This window comes from Gadus chalcogrammus, chromosome 12 (genome assembly GCF_026213295.1).
Source record: "Gadus chalcogrammus isolate NIFS_2021 chromosome 12, NIFS_Gcha_1.0, whole genome shotgun sequence".
Classification (NCBI taxonomy): Eukaryota; Metazoa; Chordata; class Actinopteri; order Gadiformes; family Gadidae; genus Gadus; species Gadus chalcogrammus.
Genome location: NC_079423.1, coordinates 24913293 through 24932068, shown reverse-complemented (window position 1 = coordinate 24932068; position 18776 = coordinate 24913293). Strand labels below are relative to the sequence as shown.

The window sequence follows — 18776 nt, the reverse complement described above, 5'->3', positions numbered from 1 at the left end:
AGTTCATGATGACCCGTGTGCGCCAGGTGCTGATCTGCCGTAACTACCGGGGTGATGTGGACATGTCGGAGGTGGAGCACTTCATGCCCATCCTCATGGACAAGGAGGAAGAGGGCATCCTGTCCCCCATTCTTGCTCACGGCGCAGTGCGATTCATGTGGATCAAACACAACAACCTTTACCGTATCCTTTACACCATATTCTGCATGCTACCGTCCATCCTGTAGCATGTTGGATTGCTTCTCAGCGATCAGATCTGCTGAATATCTTAGCAGAGAATTTTTTTAATTATGTGGAGTACACCTAAATGTCCCTTTTACCCTGATAGTAAGTTAATATATTAATTATAGAAAAAAGTTAATTTGAAAGTCCTAATGGTGCTATATATAAAGACACATTGTGGAATCAGGTGATTCAGTATCAGACATTAATTTACATTACATTTGACCATTAGTATCATGACATACACACAATAACACACATAGTGTTGAAACCATTCAGGTTGTCAGTTGATCTTTCATAGCACTGTGAAATATCAGTTTTAATATTTCAATATTTTTTTTGCAAGTTTGATGACATTCTCTGAAATCAGTTTTCTGAATGTTTATTTATGTTCGGTAAAACACGTACAATAAAGTGATGATAATGTCTTACTTTCCCTTTATATAGCACCCGATGTACCTATTCTTTTATGAAGAAGCATTTTAATAAGATCATTTATTCCCTCGTTTCTGAGGAGAGGGAGGAAGACTTTCTGGCATCATTGATATTTGATATGGATTGTCCAGCCTATCCATATCAAACGCGTATGCCCTTAACCCAGTGTGTGTTCAGTTGTTGCAACCTCTAAGAAGAACTCCTGTGTGTCCTTGGTCTTCTCTTTCCTCTATAAACTCATCCAGGTAAGCCTTTACTACACCACAAATAAGCTATGACAGGATTATAGCTTCCATTAGCGATAAGACAACACGGGGATATGAACTTGTATGCAGAACGACAACAGAAAGTGGGTAGAAACGGTCATTAAGTCAATCTTAATAAATACTTCTGGTTAACTTGCCATTACATAATAACACATAACGTTCATAATCAAGTTTTATTCATCTGGATCGGTTTAAATAATAAAGCCAAATATGAGCAATAGAAACAGGGCTTAAGGGCTCACCAAATGATATTGCTTTCCATGTAAGAAAAACATCTCTTTTAACAGCATTTGAAGGCAGCAATAATAACTGTAATTAATACCGATCTGGGTAATTGAACCATCGTAACCGTCTCTCCTGGTTTCACTATAACTGTTGGTAACTCTCTGTTACCAATACATGTTGTCAAAACGACAGATTCTTCCAAAGAGCCCTGACGTAGAGCGCACACAGAGTTTGTGGACAAAATAAAGCAAATCACCATTCAAGTGCCGTTATCACAAAGACAAAGTGCTATTTCCATTGTCCTTTTGACAAAATTATATTGGTAACAGATGATTTAAGGAAGCCAGTTGAAATGGCTACAATGTTTTATTCACCTAGATCTGTATTTGTCTTTTAATGTCTTGCCCTCATCACATTTCTTGTACTCACCCAAAGGTGTTCTCAGAGTACTTCAAGGAGTTGGAGGAGGAGAGCATCCGAGACAACTTTGTTATCATTTATGAGCTCATGGACGAGCTCATGGACTTTGGTTACCCTCAAACCACAGACAGCAAGATTCTGCAAGAGTACGATAAAAAAAATCTTTATTTTTTTGGTTGTCATTCTGTTCCGTCAGAATGGTATCACACCATTTGATGTATTCTCTGATGCTATAATCATTGCGGAAACATCTACATTGAACGAAAGCAAAATCTATACATAAGTCTTCCAAGCAAAATGTATTTTATCCTGAAACATGCATGTTGATAATATTCAGTATAAGATAAGAAAGTACTTGATTGATTGCGGATTGGAAATTAAGGAACACACTTGAGAATGACACGTTGATGATAAAACGTTGGCGATATAACGTTTGAGTGTTTCTCTGCATCTATTTAGATACATTACACAGGAGGGCCACAAGCTAGAGACGGGAGGTCCCCGGCCCCCCGCCACCGTCACCAACGCTGTATCCTGGCGCTCCGAAGGGATTAAATACAGGAAGAATGAAGTGTTCCTGGACGTCATTGAATCAGTAAACTTGCTGGTAAGAGCAAATCTCCTCATTTTGTCTCCCTTTTTACTGATGGGGTCATCATAGGACAAACCCATGACACTAACTATGGGTCTGCAAATGTGATGTGTGCGTTGGTCTGGAGTGTTAGTCCTGCGATACGCCTCTAAAAATGGTACAATAAAAGTATATAACTTTTCACTGTTGTGTGGTGACAGGAAGAGCAACGTCAGAACTCAGAGAGTACAATTTCCCTATACCATGTTATAGTGGCTATGACAGGAACTGAACAGATAATAATATCAGTAAAACAAAAGGTCATAACATTTTAATAAGCCTGATCCTTATTTTAGCATAGGAAGACTAAGCCAGCCCTTTTTTGTAATGTCTGTCAGTCTGTAACAGCTGTTTGATAATAATCAGTCATTACAAAAGAAAATGGGTGAAATTTCCTCTAGCTGAATATAGCGCCACTCAAGAGAGCATGTGGCTACATGTGTAGGAGCCACAGGGCTGATACACATGCTCCACACAACCTGTTGTCTTCCGCATAGGTGAGTGCCAACGGCAACGTGCTGCGCAGCGAGATCGTGGGCTCCATCAAGATGCGCGTGTTTCTGTCCGGCATGCCAGAGCTCCGGCTGGGCCTCAACGACAAGGTCCTGTTTGAAAACACTGGACGTGAGTGACTGCTATGTAGCACAGCCTCCAATAGTGGGCGATAGTGAGTAGCTGATCTGATGCACAACGAGAGTGTCTTGAACTAGCCTCAATGCATTTGTGTAGATAAGATTAAAGGAAATGCTCCCTGTTTGGCTACCTCAAATCATTAATTTCCCCTCAGAAATTTAGAATATGGGTTTTATATTGTACTGTACCTTTATTACTCTGTCCCCCCACTTAAACCTTACTCTCTTTTAACTTTGTATGCATTTCTTTATTGTCTTGCTTCTTCCCCACACTCTCCACCGATCGCTCCATTCTCTCTCGCTCCCTTCTGACTACGACTTCCTGACTCTTTCCCTCTTCCTCCAGGTGGGAAGAGTAAATCTGTGGAGCTGGAAGACGTCAAGTTCCACCAGTGTGTCCGTCTGTCGCGCTTCGAGAACGACCGCACCATCTCCTTCATCCCCCCCGACGGGGAGTTTGAGCTGATGTCCTACCGTCTCAACACCCACGTATGTCAACACACACGCGTGGCCATTTCAACGACTCTCTGTGGCATGTTGGCGGTTATGTGATCTGGTGGTTTAGCGTCAGAGTCGCTCATGTGTCAAGTGTTTTTGTTTCCAGGTCAAGCCACTGATCTGGATTGAGTCTGTGATAGAAAAGCACTCGCACAGCAGAATTGAGTATATGATCAAGGTGAGCCGTCATGCCTTTCCCTGTGCGCACTGAAGACCGTGAGTTGTACCACGTCACGGCAGGAGTATCTGGGGTCTGCTCTCCCTTTTACCGCCTGTCTTTCTCTCATCTCTCATTCACTCTGCTCCTCCAGTTACCATCTGTCTCTTTGTCCGTCTTTGCCTTTGTACCACTCAATTCTATGAAAAACGATTCCACATTTTCTAGCCATAGAGGAAGCCGTAAAGGAAAAGAACATATATATATACTGTAGAAAGATAGCTAGATAATAAACTTCACAGAGTTGAGCCATCTTCAACTGTGTGATCAACTTTTGAACAATCTATATGATCTATACCTTAACATACAACTACAATTTGTTTTGCATGAAATATCTATCCCTTTTGGGAAACATGAGCACATGATACATTTGCTTTGACCGGAATGGAGCAAATCCAATACAAAAATAGTTTCTGAGATCACACCTTAATCAGCCGAGGCATCTATTTGCAGCTACACACATCTACAGCTTCAGGATGAGAACAACTTGTTTTCCTAATAGAAAGCCTATCTTCCAATGTATTTGCTCTTCACTTTCTCCCTGGCCCTCACCTGTTTGGTCCACCTGGACAGGCCAAGAGCCAGTTCAAGAGGCGCTCCACCGCCAACAACGTGGAGATCCACATCCCAGTGCCCACGGACGCCGACTCACCCAAGTTCAAGACCACCGTGGGCAGCGTCAAGTGGATCCCAGAGAACAGCGAGATCATCTGGTCCATCAAGTCCTTCCCGGTACGTCTGGGCTCAATAGGACCGTATGACGCAGTGACGTGAAACGAGGGTCGGTTCCTCTATCAAGGGTCTTAAATGACAGCAGATAAAGCTGTGGAAAGGACCGGCCATGGACTGTGTTAACCACATGGGTGTAGGACAACCATGATGTCTGCCTATTCACTTTAATTTTAATGTAAGAGGAGTGGTGGGTAGCTAGTATTTTTCTGATGTAGTTGTAAATGTACAAAACTGTTCTTTATATGAGTCAAATTAGAGTTCTACTTGATATCACATCCCTAGATTAAATATTTAGGCAGTAACTGGCGTAAAGAGATAAGAGCATGTGGACGATTTTCAAGTGTTTATTTATTCAATTTGAATGAATTATTTTATGCTTTCAATGCAACAGGGTGGTAAGGAGTACCTGATGAGAGCCCACTTTGGCCTGCCCAGTGTAGAGGCTGAGGACAAGGAAGGGAAGCCCCCCATCAGTGTCAAGTTTGAGATCCCCTACTTCACCACCTCTGGTATCCAGGTAACGCACCTACACCCTACGTCAGGGGTCGGCAACTAAGTTGGGCCTTGGGCCAATTTTATTTCCAGCCAGTAGGTGGCGGGCCAGAACATTATCAAAGGCTAGTTCAAGGAATTGATTAATGAAAGTTCATCTGGAATTGCGACGCAGGCCCGTCAGCTGGCTTAGTCACATGCCTACCAAACACTAGATGACTCTTAAAAGACGTCTATAAACAAGTGTATGCCCTAATCACATAAATGTCATGCCTGATCACGTTGGGTAGAGGTGTTGCTGCACTGTCTCCACAGAGACAACGCAGCGATATCATCATGAGCAGTTCTAACTGGAGAGAAAGTCAAATCCGCGAGCTGCTGATCATGTGAGAGAAGGTGATGCAGTCATATTAAATAAAGACGTTGAAAGATGATTCGATCTATGAGAGAGACACAGAGGGACTGCCTTACGAGGCTTTTGTCGGGATAAAAAACCCTAATCCGTCCCTAACACAAAAGTGGTCAGCAAAAGAAAGAATATGTTGGCGTTTTTGCACTTGAAAATAGTTAACCGCATTTGTAGCCTACACTCAGACATGAACTCATTCTTGCATGCGGGCGTCTTCATTCATAAAAAATAAAAGCATTTGGGACTATGCAAATTATTCTAAAGAGGTCTAGACTCCGTGCGCAGCCCCGCCTTCTCCAGTGAACCAAGAAAGCCCGCGCCACGACGAACCGTGGATTTTACCCCCTCGGTTTTACACAGGAAACTTGCACATATACACACACCATGGCGGGTGCTGACTGACTGCGCACACACATAAACCTCCGTTCCTAGCCTGCTCACCGTTAGAAGAGCTGTAGGCGAAGTAGCCTCATCAGAGACTCTACTCTACTCTACACCAAAGTCTCAGAGCTTGGCAGACTTTTGTCAACACCTCCTGCCTTTCTCTACGTGCAGTATCACACAAAAATACGTAATGTCTGGTAGCCATGGTTTTTGTATATAGGCCTATAGAGAGGGGTTCCATTTCATTTAATATTGCATAGTTTCCAATAACTCCCGCTCAGCCCCTCGCAGCTTACACGTGACCGTGACGATTGTGTCTCTAACCTTCCGGGAGTAGTAGCAGGATTTGATACGATTAAATTCAAAAACGGTTGTGAAAGAAAAAAAAGTTCACTGTATCCGGCCCTTTACATTTAAGCTAACAGATATAGATATATATTCGATATAAAAAAAAAAATAACAAGAAAGACAACAACATATAACTTCAGAATAATCTGGCGGGCCAGATTTTATGTCTGGCGGGCCAGTCATGGCCCGTGGGCCGCCATTTGCCGACCCGTGCCCCACACCTCGAGGAAGCTGATCTTGGCAAACGTGTTGCTTGAAGGAAAACCCAACCCTAAACCAACATATGTTTTAGTAATGTAGTGTACAGAGTAGTGCTATAGCTTTATCTCGGTCCAAATCCCGATTATGACTTGAATGCACAAAGTTAAAAGACGTAAAATAAGATTTGTGAATATGGAGTCAAATGCCCTCTATGAGTTAAACTCGGTCAAACAAGGGTGTTTGGGTTTCCTTTTAATGGGAAGACTCAAGCCCACCAATATGCTTTCTTCCTAAAAAATCATTCCTGTTACACGTACAATTTGAATTTAGTGAAGTGCTGTCAGGTTAACGCATTATTGACGGCGTTAACACAAACCAATTTTAACAGCGTTCATTTTTTTATCAAGCGATTAAGGCTCTTTCGGCTTGGCAAATGTTGTTGTTTTTTCACCTGCTGTCTAGCAACAACTAGTCACATTAGAAAAACTACAACACCATACTGGATCTAGCTACACCGGAAGCAAAACAACAAGCACGCCGCGTGAAAAACTCCTTAAAAGTGTGTGTGTTTGTGTGTAACTCTGTTCGAGCCTGCACGAGAGTTCAATGTTGTCATTAACTGTTACGTCATTCTGACCAATCGCAGTTCAAGGCCCACCTGGGCTGTACCACTTCAGGAGGGGCCGCTCAGTTACTCCCTTCTAGACAAAATCGACTTGGTTGCGACGTTGACAGTTTGTTGAGGTTGAGTGAATGAGAGGTTGCGGGCGCACAGCTCAGGCTGCCGAACGGCGCTGCAAGGAACTTTTCTAAACGCAATATTGTTATCCCGCAGTAATCAGCCCGACAGCCCCGAAACGTTAACGGCCCACCGGGAATTCTCCCAAATCTCCGATTACCACTCCGTCACCGTGTGTGTGTGTGTGTGTGTGTGTGTGTGTGTGTGTGTGTGTGTGTGTGTGTGTGTGTGTGTGTGTGTGTGTATGTATGTGTGTGTGTGTGTGTGTGTGTGTGTGTGTGTGTGTTGTTGCGGTCTGTATTTACGGATTCAACCATGGGGGTCTCAGTGCAAGTCGGACATTTTCACACCGAGTAATACGTTCGTGTCAACACCGGTATTACCGGTATAAACGGTATTAACTTTGAAACTATAGGTCAACCGCCATCTTCTCCGTCAACTCTCCTCTCACACTCGGTGACAGCGGCTGGCAGCGCGCATTCTCGGCGTCTTATAACGTTCTATATATAATAGTATCATATCATTTTATATATCATAATATCACGGCCAAAAGCTCTGTGCGCCTCCGGATGGCCGTAGCGCGGGGAGCTCACGTAGGGATTGGGCTTCGCGGGGTTTGTTTACCGGCGTTGCTATGGTTACCGGTCTTGTAAGGAAGCACGTCAATTCTCGGCGCGACAATTCTCCCGCACAGAGCAGGACTGTGGCCTATTCAACACATTTTAATTTTCTTAATTATAATTATATTATTCATTTTTACTGAATTTGTTTTTTATTACTGAAAAAAAAGAAAAAGAACTCGGTGTTGCCGGTGTGCAACACTGAGTAATCGGTGTTAGCCTCAACACCGGTAACACCGGTAATACCGTATACCGCGGCAACCCTAGTGTATAGGCGTTATTCGATAGCCTGGTAATGTGTATAGGCCTACGTACGGTAGGAATATTCATACTGCTTTAAATAATAAAGGTTATAGTATTTCCCATCTTTGCTGAGCAAGAGTTTTGTTCGAAAGTTGTGATTGAAACAAATAAAAGCCTGGGCTATTGAAGTTTTACGGTAGGCCTACCACTGTCATGCACTTACCCGATGTCAAGTGGACCGGGTTGAATCCACTGTGGGTCTCTCTTCTTATATCCATCTTACCAAATATATTTTATTACTGTCCTTCTCAACACTCTCTGATCTCACTAAAAGGCTAGCAGCACGAAATCAAGGGATATTTAGAATAGAAACAAATGTGCGATTAATCGTGAGTTAACTATGACATTAATGCGATTTCCGTAATCGCGATTAAATATTTTAACCGCTTGACAGCACTACTGTATAATCTTTCAAAGGAACACAATTGTATTTTCTCCACAATAAAAGCCAATAGAACAAATTTTCCCATTATTCCATATTTAAGATAGATATATTCTTGTTACTTGTGTGTTACTGACCACTTGTGATAATAGAGGGTGAGTTGGGGGAGTGTATATCCATATTGGCCTCAACAGCATGCAGAGTTTAATAGTAGTTGGATTTTGCTGACACAAGGGGGCGCTGCTGTCAAACACATAAATACTGAGTTGGAGTGCTCAGGCAGGGGCAGGTTTTCTTTCTTCCAACTGTGGTCTGCAATGCAGCAGCTCAGATTGTTTTCCCTGTACTGCTGCACAAACCCAAAGATCAGCAGCAATTACATGCATGTCTTTCATCACCATTTTTTCTTTTATCAGGTCACATAACAAATCATTGATTTACAACTTGTGCATTTACTACAGTTTGAAATGTATTGACAAAGAGTCATTACCAAGTCCTTGAGGCCAATTGTGTGGTTTTGTGAGCAGTTTCTAACTTGCCGTGTTAATATGCTATCATCTTACTTAATTAGCGGTGTCCCTGTATGTCTATCTGTCTATCTATCTATCTGTCTGTCTGTCTGTCTGTCTGTCCTTTTGATTTTCTTGACAACCATTCAGTCGATCAACTTCACATTTGGCCGATGTATCGCCGAAGGCCCATAAAATTTATTTCTTGAGAAAGTTGCAAGCAGAAACACAGAAGGCCCAGCCTTCAACCTTTTCAAAATGCACGGCCCGTTCCATACGGGCATGTTCCAACGGGCACGATTTGAATGAGCGCATTTTGAACTGGCACTGCACTATTATAATTAAATAAGGGTATAATGATTATGGTGTTTCCGTGCATGAACTGAAAGAAATACAAAATAACAAAAGGTATCAATAGGTATCCACAGATACACTGTGAAGGCCTAAGTATCAGATACTATTAAGTATCAGATTGAAATTAACTCTGGTACAGGCTCAACAGGGGACTGTATGGGATTGTCAGGCAGCAGCCTTTAATGCTGTGCACGCTGATTGCTACACCTGAATTGGCGGTGCATTGAGTCACTAAACTGCGTCTGCCGGACAACAGGGCCTCTTGAAGTGGCCTGGCCCCTTGTGACAGCGTACCTGTGCGACCGCTCATATGGATTACACAACAGCAGATGTTACTGTTGACAACCAAGCAGCTGCTTCCAAGCAGTTATAAAGGCCACAAGGCTTAACTAAATGTGGATATTGATGTATTTGTATTGTTCCATCAGAGATCGTTTCGGAGCACAGTGACACATAAAAAGCACCACAAATTAATTGCAGGCCATGCCGCATGTTTGTGATTTCATTTTGAGACAACACCTGCCATTTCTAATTACTTCCTGATTCTAGGTTTTATCCTCAAGGCTTTCTCAGTAATATAAAAAAAATGCAGCTCAGGATTTCCAGATAACTCGTAAAGAAAAATGACCTATATTTTTACTGGTGAGCATTCAACCAGGCCAGGCCGTGATAAACTTTTCGATCTGTAGGCCAGGGGGGACGGAACGTGACTTTCCCTTTCACTTGGGGAATCGCTGGGTCCCAGTTCTGGTCCCAAGTGTGCCTGAGTGGGATTGAGTATGACATCACTGCTGAGAAACAGGCATATCGGTTTGCAAGGTTAGACGTTAGCAGCTGTGTTGGCTGGGAGCACCGAACCAGGCGCACAAAACGTTGAACTCGGACTAAGCTCCGTGGCTGACATCGCCCCTTTCCTCCACTCTACACACAGTTTTCACCTCTGGACTGGGACAAATGAAAACAAGACAACCATTGTCTTGATCTTCTGCGTTTTAGTTAAAAATACATTGCAGAGCTCTCGTGAGTTAGACCCTCCACAAGAGGCTTAAACCAGCAGGTCCAATCTGCGTCCTTCAATTAACCAATCGGTTTCCATCATTGAGCGCTGTTTGCCAAACCCAGGATATCCACTTCTAACAGGGGCCACGTTCACTCACTCGCTTTGGCTCAACCCTGGGGTAATGGCACCTTGTTTAGGCAGGAGACAAGAGGAGTCGGGTGGCGGGGGTAGCCGCAGAGCCACAGCCGGCCCAGAATAGCTCCACCGAAACCATCAATGGATACATCATTAAAGACACTAGCGTTAGCTGCTCCACTTGTGGCCCTGCTATTACAGGGAGCTAGCGAAGAGCGGGGAGCTATTATGTGGCCTGAGGCAAGACCCCCCCCCACCACCCAACCCTCCCTCATGGCCCCTTCCAGAACCACACTGTGTTTTTACTCTCTCTCTCTCTCTCTCTCTCTCTCTCTCTCTCTCTCTCTCTCTCTCTCTCTCTCTCTCTCTCTCTCTCTCTCTCTCTCTCTCTCTCTCTCTCTCTCTCTCTCTCTCTCTCTCTCTCTCTCTCTCTCTCTCTCTCTCTCTCTCTCTCTCTCTCTCTCTCTCTCTCTCTCTCACACACACACACACACCAATTTGACCACAGAGACGTACACATTGACTAAATACGACTTGCACTGAGACCCCCATGGTTGAATCCGTAAATACAGACCGCAACAACACACACACACGACGCACAGACATGTACACACATATATACACACACACACACTACACTTATACCCCCCGCACACACACACTGGGTGCACGTGCTGCAGGGACCTGGTAGCAGCTTGGTGAGTGAGGGGGCATCCTGACAGGCTGTACTTATTAGAGGGGAGCACGCCATTTAACTATGTGGCTAGCAGGCTGAGGGTCTTTTGGTGTGTGCTAGGGTCAGTGTGTGTGTGTGTGTGTGTGTGTGTGTGTGTGTGTGTGTGTGTGTGTGTGTGTGTGCGCGCGCGTATTTCAGTGTGTGTGTGTGTGGATATGTGTGTCTTTGTGTGTGTGGATGTGCATAGATCGGTGTGTGTGTGTGTGTGTATATATTTGTGTGTCTGACTGCCTTTGCGTTAGCGTTTGTGTAAGTGCATATATTTGTGTGTGTGAGCGCAGATTCTTATTGCTGTAAGTCCATTTCTGCCCCTCTGCCCATCTGTCTCCTGTGTCTGTCCGGGCTCTGCATCTGTACCCTTTAACAGTCTAGCAGCCGGGTCAGATTTCCTTAGCTCTAGATGTATGACCTCCCCCCCTTCCTCCTCCCTCCACCACTGCCAAGGGGGCCTCAACTCATCTTCACCATACGACCACCCCCCACACACACACACAGGCACACAAGCACAACCGCGCACCCACGCGGAACAGAACCTGTATCCCTCAGAATGGAGCAACCACAGCGGGAGTTAGTCAATTATACAACTCAAACACATACACACACAAACAAACACATCACACACACACACACAAACACAAGCACACACATTGTGGCAACAGTGTAGTATTCTTTATGCTGAATAAAAGTGCCATCAAGGCTTAAAAGGACAGAAACGTATACTGATTGTGGGGAGGCTTACAGGCACTTAAAGATGCACTGACACACAAACACACACACACACACACACACACACACACATACACACATATATACCATTGTCAGACACACATACACATATACACACACACACACACACACTCACACACAGATGCACTGACACACACACACACACACACACACACACACACACACACACACACACACACACACACACACACACACACACACACACACACACACACACACACACACACAAACACAGATGCACTGACACACACAGACACACACGCACACACTCACAGACCCTGATTGCCACAAGCAAGGGCAGATGTGCATTAAACCCCCCAACCCCACCCCCCTTAAATCAGACCCAGCCGGAGAACCCTTTTACCACTGGGCTGTGTGTGTGTGTGTGTGTGTGTGTGTGTGTGCACATGGGCCTGATTATCTATGTTGGCATGTGTGTTTGTGATTATGCCTGATTATGTGTGCTTGTTTTTATTGCCTGCTGATGGTACGTTTAAAGCCACATCAAAACTCATCCATCCGTCTATCTATCCATCCGTTCATCCATCCATCCCTCCGTTCGCTGAGCCTTCGTAGCTCTTTATCCACTGAAAGGGGGTAATTGTTCCCATTTGCACCCCCCCCCCCCCTGCAGCCCCGTCAAAGAGCAAAAGCAAACCACAATGGGTACGTTTACAAGCAATGGCACGCTTTAAGTTCACGTTTCCCCCTGCGGGCACGAGAGCGCGGATGGTCCTGCTGTCTTACAACCAGTAGTCGGAGGGGGAGTATGAGCCCCCCAGGTGGAAGAGCCACGGGGGTTACTTGAGGCTCCATGCAACGATACCCTTCATGCCTTTTTGTATGTCTTAGAAGTGAGCACGGCTTTCTTTTGGTCTGCTATTCACGCTATCGGACATTCAGCCTCTCAATTGTGCGGTGGCTGTTAATAGGAGGGAAGAGTAAAGCTCCTTTTCAAAGGCACGCTTCAAAGTTGTTGTTGATTTTTACGACTCCCCCCCCCACACACACTAATGTTAAATGTTGATTGATACCTGTTAAACATTGGTTGGAGTTCCCTGCATTTAAGGTTCTGTCTGTAAAGCCAGATCATTAAACACATCCTTGTGATACGGGGTTAAACTTAAGCAGATGTTATTGGAATTTATTGTGTGTGTGTGTGTGTGTGTGTGTGTGTGTGTGTGTGTGTGTGTGTGTGTGTGTGTGTGTGTGTGTGTGTGTGTGTGTGTGTGTGTGTGTGTGTGTGTGTGTGTGTGTGTGTGTGTCTAGCAGACAGAAGGCTACATCAAAGCCTTGAGGATGGGGATAGCTCTGTTTGGTTACTATGAGCTGAATGTCTTGTCTTCACAAGACCTTCGCCTCCATGGGCACTATTGTGTGTGTGTGTGTGTGTGTGTGTGTGTGTGTGTGTGTGTGTGTGTGGGTGCGTCTGTCATGGTATTTGCGTGTGCCTTTCATGTATTGTTTTGTCTCTACTTATTGTTCCTTCTACTTGCAGATACATTGTGTGTGAACGGGCCTTTTTTGTGTTAGAAATCTTTAATAAATCTTTAATGTGTGTCGCATTGACAGCCATTAGCCGCGTAGACATAGACTCTCAGACTCTCTGGCTCGGCCAGGACGGTTGAGTGATGAGCAGAACTCTCTGAGGTGTCTTGCTAACTTACAACAGATAGCGTAGTCACTCATTATGGACACACACACACACACAAACGCATGACTGACAAGCTCTCTGTTGCGAAGTCGCTGAAGGATTTACATACAGCGATTTAAATACTCAGAGTTAGCAAGTGAGCCCTGCTTTGTGTCAAGTCTGGATTACAGTTCTTGCGTTTGCTCCACGAGTACTGTTGAATCCGCGCAGATGAGTCCAGGCCCATCCAATCCCGGCCTTAAACACTCTTTTTTATTTACTTTGTCATGTCAGCCAATGCAGCCAACACACCCACCAATGCACAGGACCTTCCTCACACACAAGGATTTCCAGGTATCATGCAACCATTCCAGGAAAACTCGCTGCCTCCAATATTTTAATTTGTAAATAATCCCATAAAAAGACAAACGTTGTCCTCCTGGGAAACCCTCTATAAACTGCAGTAACTTCCCTCTTGCTCTGAGACCTGTGATATTGGTGTCACCTTCTCCGGAGTTATGGTTATCAACAATAAAAAATGTAACCTCATCTTCCTGATATGGATCAGACTCTAATACGCTGCTCATTCTTGTTCTTTGTCTTGCAGGAGACTTTGTACAGCCTGGAATGTCTAGGGATCTATGTGCTCAAAGAGCCACTGAAACACGAGGAAGCAAAAATTCACACTTTCGATGAGTGACAACCAATTTTTTTTTCAGAAACCACGTTTACAACAATGAATTCACCAATGACGCCGCCGTCCATAAGGTGTGATTGTAATGTTGTGATTGCAAATATGGCGGTAAGAGTAGTCCCTAATAGTCAAACAGTAAGGTCTGCCCTGTGTCGTCATCATCGGTGCTCCCCATCTCGCTGCAGACTGCATTACATCTAGCAGAATGCCCCCCCCGCCCCAAAACTCCCAGCACTATAGAATGAAAACAACAACCTGTCAGCAGAAATCATCGTGACCTCCATATGGAACAGATTTCCAAATGAAATGTCCCTGCTCTTCGGTGTTCGTGCGTCACATCAGCCCCTATCAGTGTCGTCTTTTATTGTCTTTGGTGTAACTGGACGATGTCCCCGTCACAAAAAGGTTCTTAATCTGCGAAAAGATCTCTTTTGCAAAGTCTCAAGTCCCACTTACTGCCTTTTCACATCTGTTTATGCCTCGTTTCTCTTCTACCTAGATGACTAATAATAATCTTAATCATATAATACAATAATAATACAGATGGGTTATAGAATATAATAGGCTTAACAATGATCCATGTCGTTCCCTCTCTCTTTCAACACACTGCTCTCCCATAAACTCCCAAAATAAATCCACCTCCTCATATTTATCATTCAGAAGAGGTAAGAACCGTGCTGTGAAAACATCTGATCGTTCCATTAATCAGCGATTTGTCAAGCCTAATTATGACATAACAGGTCAGTATCTGCCTGATTGGGCTGGTGCCAGTGTTAGAAAACGTAGCGGAGTAGACCTCCCTGTAGAAATAGAGGGAAGATGTGTTTGAACCACATGTTAATGCTGGGCTGCCGTGCTCTCTCTTCACAGGTTCGCTACCTCAAGATCATTGAGAAGAGCGGCTACCAGGCCCTTCCCTGGGTCAGGTACATCACCCAGAATGGAGGTATGGGCAAACACACACACACACGCACGCATGCACACATACGTACACACGCATACATGCACTTGTTTCCTTAAATGCATAAACTAACCAAAACAAAAATTATCCCACAAATGCAAAACACGCGCAATGTATTGTTGACTTTATGAAATACACGCACACAGGAGCACACACACCCACACACACACAAACACACCCACAAGCACACGCACGCAGACAAACACACACAGGCACACACATACACAAACACACACACGCACACAGACACACATTCACACAGCACGGTAATGTGAGGGAGTAGTATGTGATCAACTCCTGTCCATCATTGCTTCATTCTTTGGTATCAAACATCATCAAAGACTCCTTCGTTTGCCTCGGTCATCTGTCTCTTATGAGCTGTTTTATCATTAGCAACCCCTCCTCCCATCTCCTTCCCAACCCCTTCCGATTCTCCAAGCACACAATCTTTCTGTACCTCTGATTGGCAGGAAGGAAACACGCAGGCAAGTGCATTGTTCTTGGTTCTGCTACTGGTCGGCTGTCACGCATACACATCAAACACACACACACACACACACACACACACACACACACACACACACACACACACACACACACACACACACACACACACACACACACACACACACACACACACACACACACACACACACACATACGCATGTACACAGACATTGCAAACACACACTAAGTCATCCTTGATCTCTGTCAAGCGGTGTTCTTTGTGTTTTTTGCCTGGTCAGTGGCTCTCTGTGTCCTGCAGAAGAGGAAGATATTTTTTCTGTGGACAAGGACACACTCACACTCATGAAGCTGCCGACTGTTTCTCTCTGACACGGGAAAGCAGCAAGGGCGGTTCTGCCTCACCGGCCTATTGTGTCTGCTCGCCGGAGGTCAGACAGTAGGTGGGGGTGGGGGGGTCAAAGGTCACGCATGTTGATACACGGTCCTGACGTCAAGCTGTGTCGAGGTTGTGGATTCAGTTGAAATAGATTGGATGTTAAACAGTGGAATATTTATACTCTCCCTTTGAATTCTTAATCCAGCGATATAAAACCAAAAAGTAAAACTATTTGGATTCGGTCCTTAGTGTAATCAAAACGACTTGAATAGTTCTAAATCGTCAAACCATCTGTGACTCAAAGTAGAGAAAATCAAAGTGTAGGGAAAGGTTGTGAGCCAGTTCCCGGTTTCGGCTGGATTCTCTTCTTAGATCGCTTGCCCTCTCTCTCTCTCTTGTTTTAATGAAGTCCACTTGTTGGACCAAGTAAGGCCTTCCTGTCGAACTGTTCCGTGTAATTAGCTTTGTACCAAGCTACAGTGACTCAAAAATACATGTTTCCAACTATGAACAAAGAACTCTCATTAAGCCATGTTCAAGATTTTATGTCAGGGATTGAATTGCTGTGCGTGTGTGTGTATGTGCACGTGTGTGGAAGTTTTCAGATGACGTCACGCATGCTGTTTCTACTTCCTTCTCTCCTGCTGTTGTTGCTTATTCAAGATGGACGCCTGTGTGAGCTTGTCCACCTGTACAGCAATTTTTAGAACCCCTCCACAAATGGGCACAGAAACTAAACAGAATACAAATGATACATTCTTCCACGTTGAGAAGCATCAGCTTTTCATCAGCCGTGTTTTATAATAGGAACACATAACCTTTCCTCAGGAAATAGGAACTACCAAATGCAGTTTTTTTAATGCATTTCCTAACCCATACATCAGTGCCATGTATCGTCTAGGGATAGCCTTGCCAACTCTCTACGACGATCACTACCGTCACCATTGTTTTGTTAACATCTGACCCACAATCCTTTGTTGTTCCCACCATGTGAAAGTCACCCTATAAGAGTCATGTTCAACCATGGTCTCTGAAGATGTATGGTTATTGCTCTCAAGGGGACTTGATCATGATCCTGCTCCGTTAAATCCAATACTCTGCTGGGGAGAAGTCTCATATTAGATTAGTTTCTTTTAGCAGTGGTTTTGCAAGAAAGAATGTGTGAATGTATCTAGTGGGGTTTCTGGTATAATTGAAAGGCTATTTTTGGCCTGGGATGCTGGTTTTAATGAGCTTTAATTTAATATTGGACTTCACACAAAGCCCTCTTTAACTTCAGAAAAATGTGCGACAAAGAAAACCCGGCCTTTAACCTATAAATCTGTCATATATATGTAGTCAGAAGTGTATGAAAAGCTGGCTAGGCAGGAGAAATCCTCAGAGACGCTGACAGAGGGGAAAGTGAGTGAGTAAGAGGCACGATGTTAAGTCAAACACACACACACACTCACACTGACGCTCTTTGCTGCCAGCAATTATGACCTGCCTCTCACTCACAGGTCAGTCAGTGACGAAAGCGGGGGCCACAGGGAAGCACGGAGAGGGCGCGCGTGTGTGTGTGTGTGTGTGTGTGTGTGTGTGTGTGTGTGTGGCCCTCAGCGTCTGAATGTTTACGTTAGCGTCTCGTCTTCAGGGGCCCCCGACAGCAGCACACGCGGCCCAAGGAATGATTTAGGAATGCTCACACGAGCGGGAATACAGGGGATTTCTGCTGTGGCTGACCAGGGCCCACGAGACAGATGGGATACATAGCTCAATTTTTATTATTTTAAACGTCTCTGACTTTGGCTTTCTGCTGTTCTCTCCCTCTCTTCCTCCCTCTCTCTCTTTATCTCTCTCTTTGTCTCTGTCTCTCTATCTCGCCCTCTCTTTCTCTCTCGCTCTTTGTCTGTCTCTGTCTCTCTCTGTGTCACTATGTCTCTATCTCTCTCTCTTTCTCTCTGTCGCTTTCTGTCTCTCTCTCTCTCTGTCTCTCCCTCTTTGTCTCTCTCCCTGTCTCTCTCCCTGTCTCTACCTCTTTGTCTCTCTCGGTCTCTCTCGGTCTCTCTCTCCGTCTCTCTCTCTCTCTCTCTCTCTCTCTCTCTCTCTCTCTCTCGCTCTTGCTCTTGCTCTTGCTCTTGCTCTTGCTCTTGCTCTTGCTCTTGCTCTTTGTCTCTCTGTCTCACTCCCTCCTCACAACCCTTGTGTGTTGGCTCTGATAGCATCTATTTTAATAATCCAACGGCTGGTCTGCTAGATGACTTATATGGCTGATATCCAGCAAGGCCACAGGTTCGATGCCTGGAGGAGGTCAGCGTTCTTTCTCAAACAGCGGGGGCAGCTCCCCGGACCCGTCGCAGCTGAGGCTCCAACGCACGCACCGTGAAAGAGTTCAGATCCCGCTAAGACGCTCTAAGTCCTGATTCTTTACAGAGAGAGCTGCCAAAGTGGGACTTGGACGGCTCTCTCGTTGAAAGTATTTGACTGCGAGTTTGTGTCCAGAGAAAAATTGGCCGACTCCCAGTTTATAAATACAAATCCGGTGGCCTCTCGAAGGTCACCAGACATTTATCTTTTTATAATTGGATAGAAATGTACACCAAACAGAGTTGTTGTTACAAATAATTAGGACTTTAAGTTGAAATGAGTCAAAAGTAATGAATATAGTAAAAAGTGCTTGGAAAGAACAACCTTCCCAAACATGTCTTCTTCTCACCCTTCTCGACATCTCGAGGTGTTTTGCAGACCTTTGTCAATTGGATTTTGCATTTCAAAGTCTTTTCCACCAACTAGAACAATATACATCTCTGTGTGCCGGGCATGGAATGTTCTAGACCTAATGAGCCCTGGGTTTTCTTTGGCCATGGTAACTTTTTTCACCCAAGGCGATAAATTAAGATTAAAGCCTTTTTTTGTGAAATTGCTTATTTACATTTAAATATTTCTGTATTTTGCCTTTCCATTCACTGATTTGCTAATTTGACTCAGCGGAAGTTTGGCAAGGAAGATGGAGGAGACATGGAAAAAA

The 18776-nt window shown here is 44.5% G+C and overlaps 1 protein-coding gene across 2 annotated transcripts in view; it reads left to right on the top strand.

Moving 5' to 3' along the window:
* The window catches only part of LOC130393023 (AP-1 complex subunit mu-1), a 30289-nt gene that overhangs the window by 3680 nt on the left and 7833 nt on the right, over positions 1-18776 (top strand). For both annotated transcript variants that reach the window (XM_056603584.1, XM_056603585.1), the window contains exons 2-11: positions 27-183; positions 835-902; positions 1584-1714; positions 2028-2175; positions 2697-2823; positions 3178-3320; positions 3436-3507; positions 4120-4278; positions 4670-4795; positions 14835-14910. In XM_056603584.1, coding sequence (XP_056459559.1) covers positions 27-183; positions 835-902; positions 1584-1714; positions 2028-2175; positions 2697-2823; positions 3178-3320; positions 3436-3507; positions 4120-4278; positions 4670-4795; positions 14835-14910 — 1207 coding nt within the window. The remainder of the gene's footprint in view (positions 1-26; positions 184-834; positions 903-1583; positions 1715-2027; positions 2176-2696; positions 2824-3177; positions 3321-3435; positions 3508-4119; positions 4279-4669; positions 4796-14834; positions 14911-18776) is intronic.